Raw genomic sequence first — 18,332 nt, 5'->3', positions numbered from 1 at the left:
GTTGAATGTTTGCATTCAGACTTTTGTAAAAATGTTGAGACCTACATATATTATCTGAATTACAATTCATGTTTTAAGCAAAACTTGCACCTTTTGGGGCCCTCTTTTCCAAAGTGGTAAAATATTAATGGGTTATGACACCTCATTTCATCAAATGCAAAAGTGACTAAATAAAGAATGTGAAATATTCTGAAAATAAACTGTTTATATGTAGTGCATTTTTTTTGGGGGGGGGGGGGTGAAAAGGGGTAGGAAGCTTGTTTGACTGTTGAGGGAAAGCTAAAACATTTGTAAAGGGCGGCCAAGATTCTCCTATGTAATTTTGTTAGACACAAGAATATGCATGGTGAGCTTTGCAGTACAGATAAGATTATCTGCCCCAAAGAATTTACACTCTTAAATAAAGGAGCAAATACCAATATGGGGATTGTTAGCTTTAACCCATCCTGCTCTGTCTAAAGGAAAATCTGGTTCTGCAATTTCAGAGGTGCTAGCTGTAGCTGATACTATACAGAGAATTAAAACAATCGTGCATTCAGAATAGTCCATCATGGGTAGCTCAGATCTGTTTTCTACAGGGTACTCAAAACACGTTTGTCACCCATTTTTTTTCAGGGTGAGGGATGTAAACTGGAGCCTATATTTTGTGAGAGTCTAGTCCAGTCTCTTCTAGAACAGAATTTATCCCTATGAAAATATGACAGGGGTGCAGCTGTTGCACATTAAACAGGTTTTCCTGAAATACAAACTCAATTTTAAAAGGAAGTATTTGATGGCTTTCAGCAACTTAAACTAGTTAATTTATAACTTTAGTTTACTGTGCCCCGGGCCTGTGCCATGGCACCATGAAGTGATTTTACAATTGAGCCCTGACAGTAGCTGGTGTTCCAGGTATCATAACATTAAAAAATGGTAATTAAAGCATAGTAATAGCAGTTATTTAAATTCACTATAGGAAAAAAATGGGTTCTCACAATAAATGACAGATTCTCTGCTCTAGAGCATTTATAATTTAAGTTAAGGAGAACCAAATTACACAGCACCACAAGGAAAGAAAATATGTAAAAGGACAGTGACTACAGGGGTGTGGGAGTGCGGAGGAAGAAGTTGGGGATATGGGTGATGGTCTCATACATCATCCCAGTTGAAAGTAGAGGACCAGGCAGGGACACATGCACCCTGGAAACAAATACATTTCTGCACAGATAGTGTTGACAAGGCGGCTTTGGCTTCCTCAGCCATAGAATGTTGTTCTGCGAAGGAGGACGACAGCAGGAAAGACAGGGTCAAATACTTATATACCCATAAACATGACTAAATCCTTAAATTTAATTATGAGACACTCTTAATATGAACATAGCCTCAATGCCTTTTGCTTCTCCAGATTATTTTTAGATAAATTCTTTGGCACAGTTACTATTCTTGCATATCCATGTGCCCAGAATAGTGTAGTAATACATTTTCATGCCCACATCACTTCTTGTTTTTATTTATGGAAGCACATCTCATAATAAAGCACAGTGACTCTGGTCAGAGCCAGCCATAACAGCGGTTACTCTACTAAGGTTGCTTTTCCCCCCCACTTCTGAGGAGGAAGTGAGTGAAGGAAAAACTAGTTTACAGTGACCCTGCTTATAGCAACTCTCACTGCCCAAATGCAGCATGGCCCTATAACAAAACCCCTAAGTTATAATAGAAGACAAATAGAGATTGGAGATGCATAGAAAAAGCTTTTCACGCTGTAGTGAGCTAAGAATAAGAAAAAAAATTCACATTTTTCCTGTAGGAGCGATTTTAATGCACTAACTCTACATATATTAACAAAAGACAAATGTTCATCTGATTCACATCATTATCCCCCATTTTTATAGCAAGTACAGAATTTTCATAATGGGTGTTGAACAGTCTAACAGATCAGATGGTAGAGCATTGCAAACATGCCAAAAATAAACAAATCTGATTTAAGAGCGTGTCCATTTTTTGGTCACATCCAAGTGGTTCAAATGATCCGCAACATATACGTGTCCAGGAAACTTAGACATCATCTGGCTTTTGAAGGCCTCCCATTTTGCACGTCTCCGCTCTGTATTATGTTTATATTCCTGCTCTCGTGTCATGTAAGGCTGACTCAGCCAATATTCATTCTCAGCTTCCACTTCCAGCCTTCGAATCATTGAACGTTTCATTGAAAGGGTCACCACTCTTGGTCGTCTGTATTTTCCAATCCATTGGTGCCCAGGAATCCTTTTTCGAAGTAGTGCTATGGTCAGAAACATTATGCCTTAAAGTAAATAATATTATATATAAGCTTTTTAATTATGAATCATTAAAGCTAGGCTAGAAATAATGAGAGGGTTTCTGTACAATTAAAACACTTGCTCAAAACACGTAAGCAGGAGCACTGTCTTCCCCCCGCCCCCCCAAAAAAAGATCTCCATGTGTCCCTGCAGCCCTGGGAGGGAGGAAGCAGCAGAGTGGTTGGCTGCTGGCTGAGCTCCTCCATCTCTCACTACTACAGCTGCAGCCTGCTGCTGGAGTCCAACACATTGCCTATGCCTCCACCCTCTGACTCGCCTCAGCAGGCCGTCTGCAAAGCAGGCAGTAGCACTAGGACTCCAGCAGCAGAGAAGTGAAGCAGCAGCTGGGGGGGAGAATGGGGAAGGAGCTCAGCCAGCCATCCTGCTGCTTCCTCTCTCCTTGGGCTGCAGGGTCACAGGGAGAGGCCAATGGGAGCCACAGCCTCCTTTTTGGGCATCCCCTTCAGAAGTGTCACATGAACCTCTTGTGTGTGTTTAACCCCTCCAAAAACATTCAAGTTAATATTCCTGCACACGCCCCTGCTTTTAAGCTATTAGAGTGGTTCCCAACCTTTTCTCTACAGTGGTACACCTCCAACTCTAGGGGGTCTTCCCTCTGCCCCAGAACAGTGGCTGCAGGAGGGCAGAGTAGGGCCAGGAGGGGCAGAAGAACCCACCCATTGCTCACACAGCAGGGAAGAGAGGGAGAGAGAGCTCAGATTGGCTATCTACCTCACTGCCCTGCCTTGTTTGGGGCAGAGCAACCAAACAGAAAGTAACTTCCTCCCTCCCCCTCCAAAATAGGTACTTTTTTAAAAAATTCCAGGGCACACCCATTGGGAAACACTGCATTCCAGTAAAATGTTACAAAGCTGAACATTTACGAACTTGATACCCTGAAATAATCATAATTCAGACAGCTTCCACACAGTGATGGACACATCGGAGGTTCACAGACTTTTTTAAAAGCCAGAATGGACCATTAGATATACAAAATTTTATTAAAGCCAATGTTAAAATTATCAATACACAGGTTAAGAAAAGACTGTCTATACATCTTGGTATAATGCTTTCGTTATCCAAAAGTACAGTTTGGTTTAAAAGTCATGAAATACATTTAGTACATAATCTGCAATATCCCAGATTAAGGTTAATACATTTAATGATATGGTTTAAATATTAACATCCAGATATTTGGGTACATCACTCAAAAAGTTATACTAAGAATAGCTTGTGGAAAGCAAATATAGCAATGAGTGTAGATTGTCCCTCAGTGATAGAGAATTTTAGGAGAGCTTGTCCCTCAGTATATACGATCTATCATTAAAGTATTTCCAGGCTTCGATTCTCAATGGTACTCTGTTTCATTTCTCCTGGTAATATGCTCTCCTGTACAACACAGACTATTGAATTTCACCCAGTTATTCCTGCAAGGCCAGTAATTTCTGTTTGACTAAAGCTTATTTTCCAGAAAGGCACCAGTCTTAATGTGAAGACATAAAGAGAGAGATAATCCACCACTTTCTGTGGTCGTTCCAATGGTTAATCACCCTCTCTCTTCATCATGCCTTATTTCTAATGGATATTTGTCCAGCATTAACTTATCATAAAAGAGCCCTTTAGTACCTGGTATTTTCTCCCTGTGAAGGTACTTACACACCATAATCAACTCACCTCCTGATTTTTAATGTATTTACTTTTTAATCTAGCTAAACATTAAGTGTCTCACTGTAAGGCACTTCTTCCAGCCTTTGACTCATTTTTTGGTTCTCTGCATCCTCTCCAATACCTTTTTGACTATGGGGACCGCGGGACTGGATTCCACTACCAGTCTCACCAATGCCATATAAAAGGGCACGTAAAATAACCTCACTACGCCCGTTTATACATTCAACGCTCACACTGTCCCTTTCTGCCTCAGCATTACACCAGGCGCTCATCTTGAATTACTCGTTCACTGTTTGTCCCCCTTACATCCTTCCCTGAGTCGCCGCTGCCTTCCAGCACGCAGGCCCCAGGCTGGATCCTCCTTCCCACAGGTGTAATTTGCACAGGGCATGGTTTGCACGGGCCCAGGCTACGCTCCCCAAGACCGCTCTGTGGGGCTCCCCGGTCCTCAGCCCCCACCACTGCACTGACCGCCCCGCATCGCCGTAAAGCGACTCGCAGCTCAGCAGCGCAGTTTTAGGCCCCGGGAGCCTGGCTTTCCCCGGAAGGCAGGCGATGGACGCTGGCCGCCGAGCCTGAGCTGCCTGCCGGGATCAGGGCGGGGCCGCAGCCGCGTGTCAGGCTGCACCGCAGGCAGCGGGACGGTGGCTGCGGGCTGAGGCCGGCACAAGCCAGGCCAGGCCAGGCCCGGGCCACACACGAGCTGGGGAGTGACTGACAGGCCCCGAGGGGGAGGGGCTGCCCGCGCCTGAAGCCTTTTACCCTAAGGGGAGGTGCGGCGCGGCCTCAAGACTCACCGCCGGCCCCACGCGCCCGGCCACGGCCTTCGCTCACAGGAGTTCGATCGCTTCCGGCATCCGCACGGGGCAGGCACAAGATGGCGGCGGCCTATACCAGTCGCTCGCTTGCTACCACAGCATCATCACGACGCGACCGGCGACGCGGGCGGACCGCCAGTGCCATCGCCAACCGCCCGGATTCTATCGCAAAACGCTGGAAACGCCTCAGCGGGAGGGGCGTGGCCTCGCGAACCGCCGCGTCCAATGGCGTTCGTTCTGCTCAGGAATTCGAAACCTCGAGGCGCGCCGGCAGCAGCGAGCGGGAGCGGGACGGGGCTTTGTCTCCATTTCCTAGCAGTGAGGGAGACGGGCGCGGACCTGGGCCAGCAAAACCAGGGCGACGGCGGGTAACGGCTCGGCCGCGCGTGAGGACGAGCGCAGCGCGCGCTGTCGGGTGGGGCTGGGCAGCCTGGTCTCTGCCCCGTCTGCAGACGGGCGAGCGCTGGGGCGGCCGGGCCCTACTCCCGCCGGGCCGCGTAGGTAGACGGACGGCCCCGGCCCCGGCCCAGAGACAGACTTTGTGGGGACGGGGGTGCTGGGCTGGTTCCCGGCGGGGTCGTTATTAGCTGAGCCCCTCCCCCCACCGCACGCAGACACGCCGGGGGGCGCGGGGGTATTGCATTAGCGGAGCCTCTCTGCAGCGCTCTGAAACCGCTTTAACTTGTAACGAACCTTGGTGTGCCCCCCACCCCCAACAGCTGAAATATTTCCCTGTCCCTATGTAACGTAACGTAACGTAAGGTAACACAACAATGGCATCAGGACGGCAGAGGGACCTGTGTGTGTCAGTCTGAAACCTCTGGATTCGCTGTCACCGAGGGTGACCAGATGTCCTGATGTAGGGACAGCCCCAATATTTGGGGCTTTGTCTTATATAGGCGCCTCTTATCCCTCCATCTCCACCTCCTGTCCTGATTTTTCACACTTGCTATCTGGTCATCCAGTATCACCACGGAGATACAAATCCCAGGAAATGTGTGCTTTTTCTGCTGCCAGAGTTCCCAGGCTTCTGGTACCCCTCCTGCAATTGATGTGTGAAATGCCACATGCACGTTGCTCTTCTCTGGGTGCATTGATGGGGTGCCTCAATAGTATTTATGGACTCATAGTAAAATAATTGTCTCAAGAAGCGGAAAGGGGTGATTATAACAACCTCTTTAAACTTCTCTGCTTTCTAGTCAGTGTATCAAAAGGAAACATTGCAGTTAAAACTTGTATGTTTCTCAAGTTATAAGACACAAATGTGTCATAAAGGACATCTTCGTCCATGCTGCTGAGTTGTCAGTGGCTTGCCTTTTTAACTTGTCTAATTTATGTTTGAACTAAGTTCCTGCTAATTGTTATCTGGCCTGCTGTTGAACATAAGCTACATTGCCTTTGGCTTCCCTCTGAATGAAATGTAAGGCAAGGACAATACAGAACATTTTAAGTAGCTCTCAGAGAAGATGAAAAAAATAGTATTAGTGAGAAAAGGGGTAAAAGGCGGGGGCCTCTGGTGGGGGAGGTTTGGCTGGAAGTGGGAGCTTTTTGGGGAATACTGCCCTCCTGAAACTTGCCTTGCTCCTTCGCACCTCCCAACTAAGCAGGGCCCCTGTCTGTGATTGTTGGGGAAATTCCACAGCTGTTCCCCCTGCTGGAAGGAATTGCATCCAGCTAGCTCTTTAACTGAAGAGCCTGGTGGCTTTCTTTAATTCTGTAGCCAGGCTTTATTTGTTGAAATCAGATGACCACATTCAACTTCCAATTTCCCTGGGGAGACAGGAGGAAGTCCCCCGGCCTCCCAGCCCTGTTGTGGCAAGGCTGCAGCTTCTGCAATGGATTTCTGTGTGGGAGCCCTTTGCTGTCAGGTTTCCTTGTGGCTGCAGATTTTGCAGTTGCTCTGAACTGTCCCTATATGCATGTCTTTTCAAATGAGAGGAGCTCTGGCAGCATGATATGGAACTTCATGAGTTCGCCTCAGCAGCTTAAGCTGTTCAGTTTGGTACTGTCACTGTGCCTGCTATGGGTCACCACTGATAATGCTAGATTCAGGACAGACTGCAAGAAACAGGACAGACACACTGCAAAACTGGTGGTTTATTTTATAATTAGATTACACCAAGCATGTAGTAATAGTGAGCTCCTGTATCACCACACTGGTTAATAAGAAGCCAAAGCACAGTCCCCTTATGCATTCCAGCCCCTGGCTTACCACCCAGATGACTGGATGTGTGTATAAACAATTATTAAAACCAGAAATCACGTATAAAGTTATTCCAATCTCAAAGAACCAGCCACTTCCCCAGGTCAATATATGTTTTCGGGATCTTACCAAATACCACGCTGCAACCAATTATTTTAGTAACCTAAAAGCGAAAGGTTTATTAATAGAAGAGAGTTATTAAATGGTTTAAGGGATCATCAACATTACATTTGATTTCAGAGTCTGTAGGTCAGGATAATAGCAGTGCTGGTAATTCCGCTAGCTGACAATAAGTGTCTCTTGATCACCCAAAAAGATTGGGGGATCATCAGTTCTTTTTTCAAAGCTTCCTTGTTAGAATTCACAGTCCAGAGAAGTGGAGCAGGAAAGAAGACAAAGCAGTGATGTCACAGGCCAGGTCTACACTTACCTGGAAATTTGGCAGCAGTCGACGGGAGTTACACAAGCGGAGTCTTCACTGTGTTGTGCCACTTGGAGTGGTTTTAATGCATCGACTTCCAGATTGATTGATCGGTCAATGAAGACCTGCTCAATCAATCGATCTGGATAGATCGTGCTGATGGCGGCGAATTTGCCGCTGTCAGTGAAGACATACCCACAGTCTCCTCTTTTATACCCTTAACCCATATGCCTGGAAAGTTACTGGCAAAAAGATAGCGTTTTAGATCACATGTCCTTACATGAACAAAGAAAAGTGCAGAGTCCTCCACTTAGGAAGGAAGAATCCCATGCACAGCTATAGACTGGGGACCGATGAGCTAGGCAGCAGTTCTGCAGAAAAGGACCTGGCGGTTACAGTGGATAAGAAGCTGGATATGAGTCAATAGTGTGCCCTGGTTGCCAAGAAGGCTAATAGCATATTGGGCTGCATTAGTAGGAGCACGGCCAGCAGATCGCGGGAAGTGATTATTCCCCTCTATTCAGCATTGGTGAGGCCGCATTGGGAGTATTGTGTCCAGTTTTGGGCCCCCCACTACAAAAAGGATGTGGAGAAGTTGGAGAGAATCCAGCGGAGGGCACCAAAAATGATAAGGGGGCTGGAGCACAAGACTTATGAGGAGAGGCTGAGGGAACTAGGCTTGTTTAGTCTGCAGAAGAGAAGAATGAGGGGAGATTTGATAGCGGCCTTTAACTACCTGAAAGGGGGTTCCAGGGAGGATGGAGCTAGGCTATTCTCAGTGGTGGCAGATGACAGAACAAGGAGCAACGGTCTCAAATTGCAGTGGGGGAGATCTATGTTGGACATTAGGAAAAAGTTTTTCACTCGGAGGGTGGTGAAGCACTGGAATGGGTTACCTAGAGAGATGGTGGAATCTCCATCTTTAGAGGTTTTTAAGCTGCGGCTTGACAAAGCCCTGTCTGGGATGATTTAGTTGAGGTTAGTCCTGTTTTGAGCAGGGGGTTGGACTAGATGACCTCTGAGGTCCCTTCCAACTCTAATAATCTATGATTCTACATGCCTCCCTGAGTCAAGGGGCAGCCATTGCCTCATGCTCTCTGAAATGTCTTCAGGAGGGACTCACTGGCGGAGTTGAGTCTCTTCATTGGCCCATCAACATTAGGGATGGCTAGTCTGGATGAAATTTGCCCTGTGAGTGTCATTCTAGAACAAAACATATTTGAGATACAAACACACAGCCAATATTCATAACTTCAGATACAATTATGCTACATGCATTTAAACAGCGTAGTCAGACTAAATAGATTATACCTTTTTCCATTGATACATTACATACTTTGTACAAGACTTATTGCAATTTTGTAACAGTGATGACTGTATTAGTGTAACTAGTTATCTTCCTTTTTATACAGCATCACAGGTACAAGCTAAAGTTAGGCATAGCAGGAAGCCAGCCAGATGGGTGACACATGAGAGTATAGCACCCATCTACCCAGCCACAGTGTGCAAATATAGTTCTAAATAGAACTATGCCAGCGTGGTTGGTGGTGTTATTCACCATTATGGGTGAATAGGGCCAGGAGAGTGCATTTTGCTTCGTGGGCATATTCTGGTGCACTGCAGCGCATGCAACAACTGTTCATTTGAAACTGAAAGACTTTTTAGTTTTTGGCATCCCGTTTCCAACAGAGTCACAGTTTGGTATCCCTTATCCTAGCGGATATATGGAGTTCTATACAATTGTGTCTTTCAGAGATTACCTTAAGTCACTTGTATGCAGTGTAGTTTGTGGCTGTGTAAGTCTGAGGATATTAGAGGGACAAGGTGAGTGAGTTGGTTTTTTATCAGACCAACTTCTGTTGGTGAGGGAGACAAGCTTTCAAGCCATAAAGAGCACTTCTTCAGAACCAGAAGCTTGTCTCTCTCACCAACAGAAGTTGGGCCAATAAAAGATATTACCTCACCCACCTTGTCTCTTGAAACCACTTATGGCACTTTGTAAGAATATGGTTTTCCTGTGGTATTAATGAGTAAAATTCCCCTCGTATCTACCTCACTGCTATGCATCAAGATGTAATTTGTTAGCCCTGGGTAGTTTGTGTAAGAGATGACCTATGTAAATGTCAACTATTAAGTTGCTGATAGGTGTTTGCTTTGTCTTCTCTAGTGATTTTCTTCACCATGAATGTGACAGGAAATTTCTTCAGCAAACTGCGTGCTTTAACTGTCACTTTGGAGAACGAGGCTGAGCAGCTTGAACAAGCATTAAATAGGGAAGATACACGTAAGTGTGAGAGGCTGAACCTCAAATCTGGTACTTTAGTAAAAACTGTTAACTTGTGCTCTCAGCAAGAAAAACACATTACAAGAGTGGTCAAAGTATTTATTTGGATTAAAATGGAATGTTGATTGCTGGTATGTGTAGTCTTTGAAGGCCACACATCTTATTCAAAACCTTAACTTTTTTTTGTCTTGTAACTATTTTTCTTTGTTGACATGTCTGTATGTCGTGGGTTAAATCCTGAATGATATGTTCCTAGAATGGACTTTTTAACATTTGTTATAAGAAAAGGAAAATTTATGATTGTTATTGTGGAAACTGGCAAATTGTTTAAAAATGTGATACCTCTCTTCTAGAAAATAATAGTAATGCAGCATTACCTACATGTGAAAAGTTTGCTTTAAACTTATTTTGTTAATCACATTCGCTTACATTTAAGTTATGGACTGTTCTTTGTTATCTGAAAATACTATTATCACTATATGATCTCTTCTGCAAACTCTTAGCCTCTTCAACTGACTTTGGTTTCCTGATTGCGCTTGTCACACATTGGAGTGACTACACCTTTGACACCTCCATGATCTGCTCAAAGAATTCTGTCCCTCTCTCTGGGCAGGGACCCCACATCCTTCTCCCTCCTGCCCAGATTTTAGGATGCAGCCTGGGCTGTGACTTTGTCCCAGGCTGTGACATTGAAGCTCAGTGACCGAACAGCTTTTCCAAAGCAAAGAACATTCATTTTAGGATAAAAGCCTTACAGAGGAAACATATAAAATAATAAAAGGTCTAAAGGCATACTGAAGTACTGGTCAGGAAAGTAAAAGTACAGGTGCAAGTGAAGAGGATGCATTACATTGCAAGTACTGCAGCATTGCAGTCAGTGCTCGTGCTGACAGAATAAAGGAGCATTTCAAAAGCAAGTGACATAAGAAGCTTAAAGAAGAAAGTGAGCTTCAGGAGATACAGTCAATATCAGGACTTTTGCCAGGGCTTTATTGAAAGAGAGCATAGCATGATTGTGTCAGTGAATTTGTGTGTGCTCTGTTTCACTGGACAACTGTTTATTGCAGAGAGGCCTAATGGTGACTTTGTACAACAATACTGTCCAACAAAAAAAACCCTTCCTAATGCAGACAACCTCACTTGTAAGAGTAGGTATCTAAACTGATGGAATGAATTGATAGAAATATGATGTCTAGTCTGATTTGTGATGAGTCTCCTGATGCTTTGGACCATCCAATTCTTGGCCTTTTGTTTTCGTTTCTTGATTCAAAGCGAATTAACCTGCATTGTTTTGTGCTGATGTGACATTCATCTTCTCTGCTGACACCCATTTTGTTGATACAGCAATAACTGTCATGTTTGAGATGTACCAACTAATTTGGGAAAATGAGGCCACAACTAACACAGATTCTACTTCCAGCATGGCTAGTTTGCACAGGAAATTAAACTCAAATAAAAAACCAGAACTACTACATATTACCTGTCCTGCTCATCTGATTAACACTGTGCTATTAGCAGCTACTGCTACAGAAGAAATGAAAGACATGAAGTCTTGCATCATTGGATTCAGAGCCGTTTTCAAGCATGCAAACAAGTTAAAGGCTTTTATTTACACAGTGCGAGGACAATGAAGAGCCGACTGCTGATTACCTACCCCTGTTGTGCCACATCAGTGGATTAACTTGTACTTCGTTGCCTGTCATGTAAACAATGCGAGGACTGTACTAATGCGTCTTCTAGATCATCCTGAGTGTATTGGTTCTAAAGCAGAAGCTGAAGAGACTTGCAATAAACCAAAACAACTGCCAGATTCTGTAGTACACCAAGGTAATTTTCATTGTTGAAAACTTGGAGTCACCATGTGACACACAGAAAACACTGGATTTTTTTATGATTACTGCCAACATGTTTGTCAGTATAGACATTTACCTGATCCTGACAACCAAAATCTCAGCTGAAATGAGCAAAAAAGCTGCAGGCATATGTAGGACTCCCATTGCTAGTGAACTTGGACTCAGAAAACCTGGGCTCTATTCCTGACTCTGCCACTGGCCTGTGGAACTTTGATCAAGTCACTGTAACCGCTCTCTGCCTCAGTTTCCCCATCCGTACAATGTGGATAATGTTTCCCTCCTTGAGATACAATGATGAAAAGTGCTATGTAAGAGCAAGGTATTATTCTCATTACCTGGCCACAGTAGCATCTGAACTGCACATCTACATGATAACAACTACCTAAATAATTAATAACTCCTACCAGCATTCCTTTCTTTCTAAGAGGAAATTAAATGGCAAAACACTTTAATGCCAAGTTAAAATTGCCCAATGGTATCTTGTGGTTCCAGAATGTCATATTCAGCAAAACTCAAACTTATGAAAACAGAGTTATGGTACACATCCACACAACCATAACACATACTCTCACTCTGCCTTTTCACTATATACTGAACAGGAGCTACCTATACCTGCCCTACACTAGTATACATAGCCTACGGAAAGAATACCGTATATACTATAAATTTACAACTCCTTCAACCTCTTTTTACAAACCCTTCACCCTTGTGCACATGATGCCAACTAATGCTATACTTTCATTTACCCTTCATTATACTCAGATCACAGTCCTCTCCCACCTAACTGTTGACTATTCCCAGAGCCCCACTAGTGACACTAACTACACAAGTAAATTACATTACACACTTCCCACACCAGTGTTGGCGCACAGGATGGAAATTAATCTCTTCCATTCTTCTCTGTCATTTGCTGCTGCTTCCGTCTGCTCTATGGTGCTGATCAACTGTTTTGCCTGCCTTGCTCAGGGTTCTTCATAAGGTTTCTCTTGAGCAACCTTGTTTCCTCAAACCTATTGGTTTCCACTTGACAACTTCATGTGAGAATCTGTGCACTGGCATCCAGAATACATGTCCCAAATATATGCAGTGCTTTCTTCTGATTCTGATGGAAACGAGCTGCTGGTTGATGATTTCTTGGATCTTTTAGTTGTTAATGAAGTCTTTCCAACCAGTGCTCAGAATCTTTGGTAGGCACTTCTCCCAGACGGTCATGGAGGGTGGAGAGCGTTGGCTCCTCTCCGAGCTCTGACTCTAGGTCGTCGAGCGCCTTGGCACCGCGGCACCATGGGCGGTCGCGAGGCTGGCACCGGGGTCATCAGAGATCCAGCTCCGACCCTGGCAGGGACCGCAATTTGGGCTCGCAAACTCCGGTGCGCACCCCGCCGCGGCACCGTTCCAGATCCCTGTCCTGCAGCCGATCCAGGGCAGCAGTCCACTCTCGCCGGTCCAGGCATCACCAACGGCATCGAGGACCCAGGTACTGGCCTCCGCACCGGTCCTAGACTTTTCGGCACCGCCGTCCTTCGTGGTCCCACCACCTGTGTCGGCACCGACGGCCCGGGCACCGACAGCGGTGCGGTCCAGATCTGCTCCATGCAGCCATCACCGATGCCAGTCCCGCTCTCGAGGGGTGAAAGCGGCGTCACAAGACATCTCGGCGCAGGGGCAGGTCCTCGACCTCTTCTTCGGCCTCGTCCTCCCGCCGGCACTAAAGGCGTCGGCGCCGGTCAACATCTTCATTGCAGAGCCGCTCTCCGTGCCGGGGTGGCAAGTGACGCTTTGGTGGCTCAGGTGGCCGGCATGTTACAGCGCACCAGCCACAACCCATACCAGTACCGGGATGGGGCCAAGGGCCATGGCAATGGCCTTATTGGGGCCCATAGAGCACGCAAGTGGTCCAGGGCATGGCGTCGCTGCATTCCTCGGCGGCCCCGCCAGCACCCCTGTTAGCCAAGCCAACCCAGGGGCATGATACGGAGGGAGACTCAGACCCTGAGGAGGGACCCTCTACCGGGCCCATTCCTCAATCCTCCTCCTCGTCTCTGGACGATGTTGCGGCCAGGAATCACAGGGCTCCCCTGTTTGACTTCCGGGCCTATCAGGACCTTCTAAAAAGGGCTGCTGAGAACTTGGGCATGGAGTTTAAGATCATGTCCGAGGAAGAGGACCCCCTCTTTGGGCCATCAGGGCGGCGGGCCCTTCAAGAGCGGCCCTCCCCATACACAACAGAGTTATGAAGATTGCCAAAAACCTCTGGCAAACCCCGTCCTCGGTACCTCCTACGTCCAAGGGGATAGAAAGGAAGTACTATGTCCCTAAGGAGCCCTTTGAGTTCCTCTATAATCACCCGACGCCCGGCTCTCTAGTGGTTGTCGCAGCCAATCAGAGAGACCGCCAGGGGAACCAAGGGGAATAATCCCAAGGATAAGGATGGGAGGAAACTAGACCTCTTTGGGAGGAAAATCTACTCTACTGCAGCCTTGCAGTTCAGAGTAGCAAATCACCAGGCTCTGTTGGGAAAGTATAATTTCAACCTCTGGTCATCGCTGCGGAGATTTGCATCGGCGTTACCACCTGACCAAGCGGCGGATTTTGCCACGGTGACCCAAGAGGGAGAGGCTGTGGCGAATGCGGCCCTGCAGTCCACCAGTGACGTGGCGGACACAGCTAGCAGGGCCATGGCTTCGGCTGTCGTCATGCGCCGTTGCTCCTGGCTCCAAGCGTCAGGCCTGTCACAAGAGATCCAGCAAGCCATACAGGACCTCCCTTTTGACGGCACCGGGCTATTTTCTGAAAAAACAGATGAAAAACTACATGCCCTAAAAGACTCTCGGGCTACCCGGAAGTCCCTAGGGATGTATACTCCCCAGGCCTCGAGACGTCAGTCCTCGCCTCAAGTCCAGAGGCAACCACCCCCTCCCCCCCGGCCAAGATCGGCTCCCCGCCCAGCCAAGGAGAGGTCGAGATCGCTATTGCTGGGGCCCAGCAAGGGCCTCCCAAAGGGGGTAATCCCCATAAACACTTTTGATAGTGTGCACGAGGGTAGCACTCTTCCTTTTCCCCTGGATCTTACCCGACTGTTTGCGGAAAGGCTTCGATCTTTCTATGCAGAGTAGGAAGCCATTACTATGGACCGTTGGGTCCTGGAGGTGGTTCTCAAGGGCTATGCCCTTCAACTCACGGCCTTTCCGCCCGACTGCCCCCCAGGATATTCTCCCTCGGGGACCCTGCCCATGAGCAACTCCTCATACAGGAGGTTGATTCCCTCCTAGCGCTCGGGGCGGTGGAAGAAGTCACAGTGACTGAGAGGCAGAGGGGATTCTATTCCAGATATTTTCTGATTCCCAAGGCCATGGGGGGGCTTAGACCCATCTTAGACCTACGCCATCTGAACAAGTATATCAGACGCATCAGGTTCCGCATGGTTTCCCTAGCCTCCATCATTCCTGTCCTAGATCCAGGGGACTGGTACGCTGCCCTTGATCTAAAAGACGCGTACTTTCATATCTCTATATTACCTGCCCATAGGAGGTTCCTAAGGTTCATGGTAGCGGGGCGCCACTACTAGTTTGGGGCCCTGCCCTTTGGTCTTTCTTCAGCACCCAGGGTCTTTACAAAATGCATGGCGGTGGAAGCAGCCCACCTGCGCCACAGAGGGGTACAAATTTTCCCCTACCTGGATGGCTGGCTGATCCGGGGCAAGTCCAGGGCCCATGTGAGGAACAGCCTGGGGCTTACTTGCGCAACATGCACCAGACTGGGGCTGCTCATCAACGAGCAGAAGTCCACGCTTACCCTGGTGCAGCGTATAGATTTTATTGGGGCCACACTGGACGCTATACAGGCCAGAGCCTTCCTCCCACAGCCTCGGTTCGAGGCAATGGCGGCCATTATAGCTGATCTCCACAAGTCCCCCACGACTACGGCCAGACACTGTCTGCAGCTGTTGGGACACATGGCAGCCTCTACGTATGTGGTGAGACTGGCTCGCCTCAGGCTTAGGCCACTCCAGGTGTGGTTGGCCTCAGTGTACATGCCAAACAGACATTCACTGACGAGAGTGGTCATGGTTCCCCCACAGGTGCTGTCGTCCCTCAATTGGTGGAGGGACCCAAGAGAAGTGATGAAGGGAGTCCCGTTCAGAGACTTGGCCACCTCAGTGACTCTCATCACAGATGCATCCGATGTGGGATGGGGAGCCCACATCAGCCACGACCTGGTCACCCGAGGAGAGAGCTCTGCACATCAACGTACGCGAGCTCAGAGCAGCCTGGTTGGTCTGCAAGGCTTTCCTCAGATTCCTGAGGGGCAGGGTGGTTCATGTCCTCATGGACAATACGGCGGCCATGTTTTATGTGAACAGGCAGGGTGGAGCGTGCTCCTCGGCTCTTTGCCAGGAGGCTATCCAACTCTGGGACTTTGTAGTGAGGCACGATTTTCATTTATCGGTCTCTCACCTCCCCAGGGTCAGGAACGACGAGGCGGACCGCCTCAGCAGGTTGTTCTCACCCCGCCACGACTAGTCACTGCACCAAGAGATAGTGACTTCAATTTTCCAAGAGTGGGGTATTCCCCAACTAGACCTGTTCGCGTCGGCCTGGAACAGGAAATGCCCGAGGTTTTGCTCGCTCCAGGGTCGCGAGCTGGGCTCCCTGTCCGACGTGTTCCTTATAGACTGGACGAGGGGGCTGATGTATGCATTTCCCCCCATCCCGCTCTTGCCCCAAGTCCTTCTCAAAATCAAGAGTGACAGAGCGGACATCATCCTAATCGCCCCAGCGTGGCTGAGGCAGCATTGGTACAGCATGCTGCTCGACCTCTCCATCACCGTGCCCATTCCGCTACCTCGGCGTTACGACTTGCTATCCCAGGAGCAGGGGCGCCTGCTGCACCCGGACCTGGACTCCCTCCACCTGACGGCATGGAGACTCTGTGGCTGACGGAGGGAGAGAGAGCCTGTTCCTTACAGGTCCAACAGGTTTTGCTGGGTAGCAGGAAATCGTCCACACAGGTTACATACAGGGCCAAGTGGAGGCGATTTTCCCGTTGGGCGGAGTCCAGGGGCATACCGCCTAGTTTCTCGCCTATACCGGCAATCTTGGAATACCTGCTGCACCTTAAGCTTCAGGGCCTAGCTCTGGCTTCCCTGAAGGTGTACTTGGCGGCCATCTCAGCCTTCCACCAGCCGATGGAAGGGCGATCCCTGTTTTCCCACCCCATGTAAGTTAGGTTCCTTAAGGGGGTGGAGAGGACCTTCCCTCAGGTCCGGGACCCGGTGCTGCCCTGGGATCTCAACCTGGTCCTTACCATGTTGATGAGACACCCCTTCGAGCCCATGGCCACATGCTCCCTACTCCTCCTGTCTTGGAAGGTAGCCTTCCTGGTGGCCATTACATCGGCTAGGAGGGTTTCCGAGATAAAGGCTTTGACCTCTGAGCCCACCTACACGGTTTTCTACAAGGATAAGGTTCAGCTGAGGCCCCACCCGGCTTTCCTGCCTATGGTGGTGTCTCAGTTCCATTGTAATCAAGATATCTTCCTCCCCTTGTGTTTCCCTAAACCACACGGTTCGGAGGAGGAGCGGAGATGGCATTCGCTGGATGTCAGACAAGCCTTGGCCTACTACATCGAGCGGACCAAACCCTTCTGGAAGTCATCGCAGCTGTTTGTAGCAGTGGCTGACCGGATGAAAGGCTCACCAGTCTCCACCCAGCGAATCTCCAACTGGATTACTGCCTGCGTCAGAGCCTGCTACGAGCAGTCGGGGGTGCCCCTTCCGGGTGCTGTGAAGGCGCACTCAACCAGAGCCCAGGCCTCATCCTCAGCCTTCCTGGAGCGAGTGCCCCTGCAGGACATCTGCAGAGCAGTGACCTGGTCGTCAGTCCACACCTTCATGTTGCACTACGCCATCGTGGAGCAGGCGAGAGAAGATGTGGGTTTCAGCAGAGCCGTGCTGACTAGAGCAGGTCACGATAACTCCTACCCACCTCCAAGGTATGGCTAATTAATCACCTATATTGGAATGCATATGAGCAATCACTCAAAGGTAGAAAACAAGATTACTTACCAGTAACTGTGTTCTTCGAGATGTGTTGCTCATATCCATTCCAAACCCACCCCCCGTCCCCACTGTCGGAGTCGGCAGAAAGAAGGGACTGGGGGCCTGCGGGGCCAGCAGCGCCATTTATACCGCGACATGAGCGCGGCAATCTAGGGGGCGCCTGAGCTGGCTCTGCGGGGCTTGCTAGGGAAAAAAGTTCCGGGAATCTGTGCACAGGGCGCGCACACACCTATATTGGAATGGATATGAGCAACACATCTCGAAGAACAACAGTTACTGGTAAGTAACCTTGTTTTTTGCCAATATTTCATTGGTCTTAGAATTCACGAGTTTTCCTGTCAGTACTTTTCTTTCCTGGATGAGAGGCCATATTTCTTGGTTTACCCTGTCCTTGCTCTGTCCACACTGATATCCAACTGTGGCTGGTGCAGGTTGAATCACATTGTCTTTGAGCACTGCCAATTTTTTTTCAGGTCTGTTGTCTCTTACCTTCCTCTGCCTCTGGTAATTTCTCAAATCTGTTTCTCAGTTCAAACTGAAATTTCTCACTGTAGTCTTTGTTTTCTGTTTCTTTACTGCTTTCTGTTTAAAGCTGATCTTTATCCATTTGAATTTCAGTTTAGAAATGCAAAGATTTTGGTTGCTGCTGACATCTTCTGCTCAATGTGCCCTTGAGTCTTGGACAGATGACCTGACTCTTGAACTAGTGCAGCTATGATTGATACAG

General features: G+C 48.0%; 2 protein-coding genes across 6 annotated transcripts in view; one reads left to right on the top strand and one right to left on the bottom strand.

Moving 5' to 3' along the window:
• Positions 1 to 1,774: 1,774 nt before the first annotated feature.
• Positions 1,775 to 4,918, bottom strand: MRPL57 (mitochondrial ribosomal protein L57). Of its 2 annotated transcripts, none has more exons than XM_067562859.1 (2): positions 4,763 to 4,918; positions 1,775 to 2,281 (listed from the first exon to the last, which is right to left on the bottom strand). In XM_067562859.1, the coding sequence occupies exon 2, from the start codon at positions 2,274 to 2,276 to the stop codon at positions 1,962 to 1,964; it is 315 nt and encodes a 104-aa protein (XP_067418960.1). In that variant the 5' UTR covers positions 2,277 to 2,281; positions 4,763 to 4,918; the 3' UTR covers positions 1,775 to 1,961. The 2 variants fall into 2 exon arrangements, with proteins under 2 accessions (XP_067418960.1, XP_067418962.1); XM_067562861.1 differs by having other exon boundaries at positions 4,728 to 4,880.
• Positions 4,919 to 5,052: 134 nt separating this feature from the next.
• SKA3 (spindle and kinetochore associated complex subunit 3) overlaps positions 5,053 to 18,332 on the top strand; it is a 66,198-nt gene continuing 52,918 nt past the window's right edge. For all 4 annotated transcript variants that reach the window (XR_010922578.1, XR_010922579.1, XR_010922580.1 and 1 more), the window contains exons 1-2: positions 5,053 to 5,151; positions 9,575 to 9,691. Coding sequence is in view for 1 of the 4 variants with exons in the window: in XM_067562858.1 (XP_067418959.1) it covers positions 9,589 to 9,691 (103 nt within the window). In the remaining 3 variants the exon portion in view is untranslated. The remainder of the gene's footprint in view (positions 5,152 to 9,574; positions 9,692 to 18,332) is intronic.

This window comes from Emydura macquarii, unplaced genomic scaffold (genome assembly GCF_026122565.2).
Source record: "Emydura macquarii macquarii isolate MOO-44397 ecotype Brisbane River unplaced genomic scaffold, CSIRO-AGI_Emac_v2 contig_2473, whole genome shotgun sequence".
Classification (NCBI taxonomy): Eukaryota; Metazoa; Chordata; order Testudines; family Chelidae; genus Emydura; species Emydura macquarii.
The sequence above is the reverse complement of the archived record's forward strand: the minus strand, read 5'-3'. Positions and strand labels throughout refer to the sequence as shown.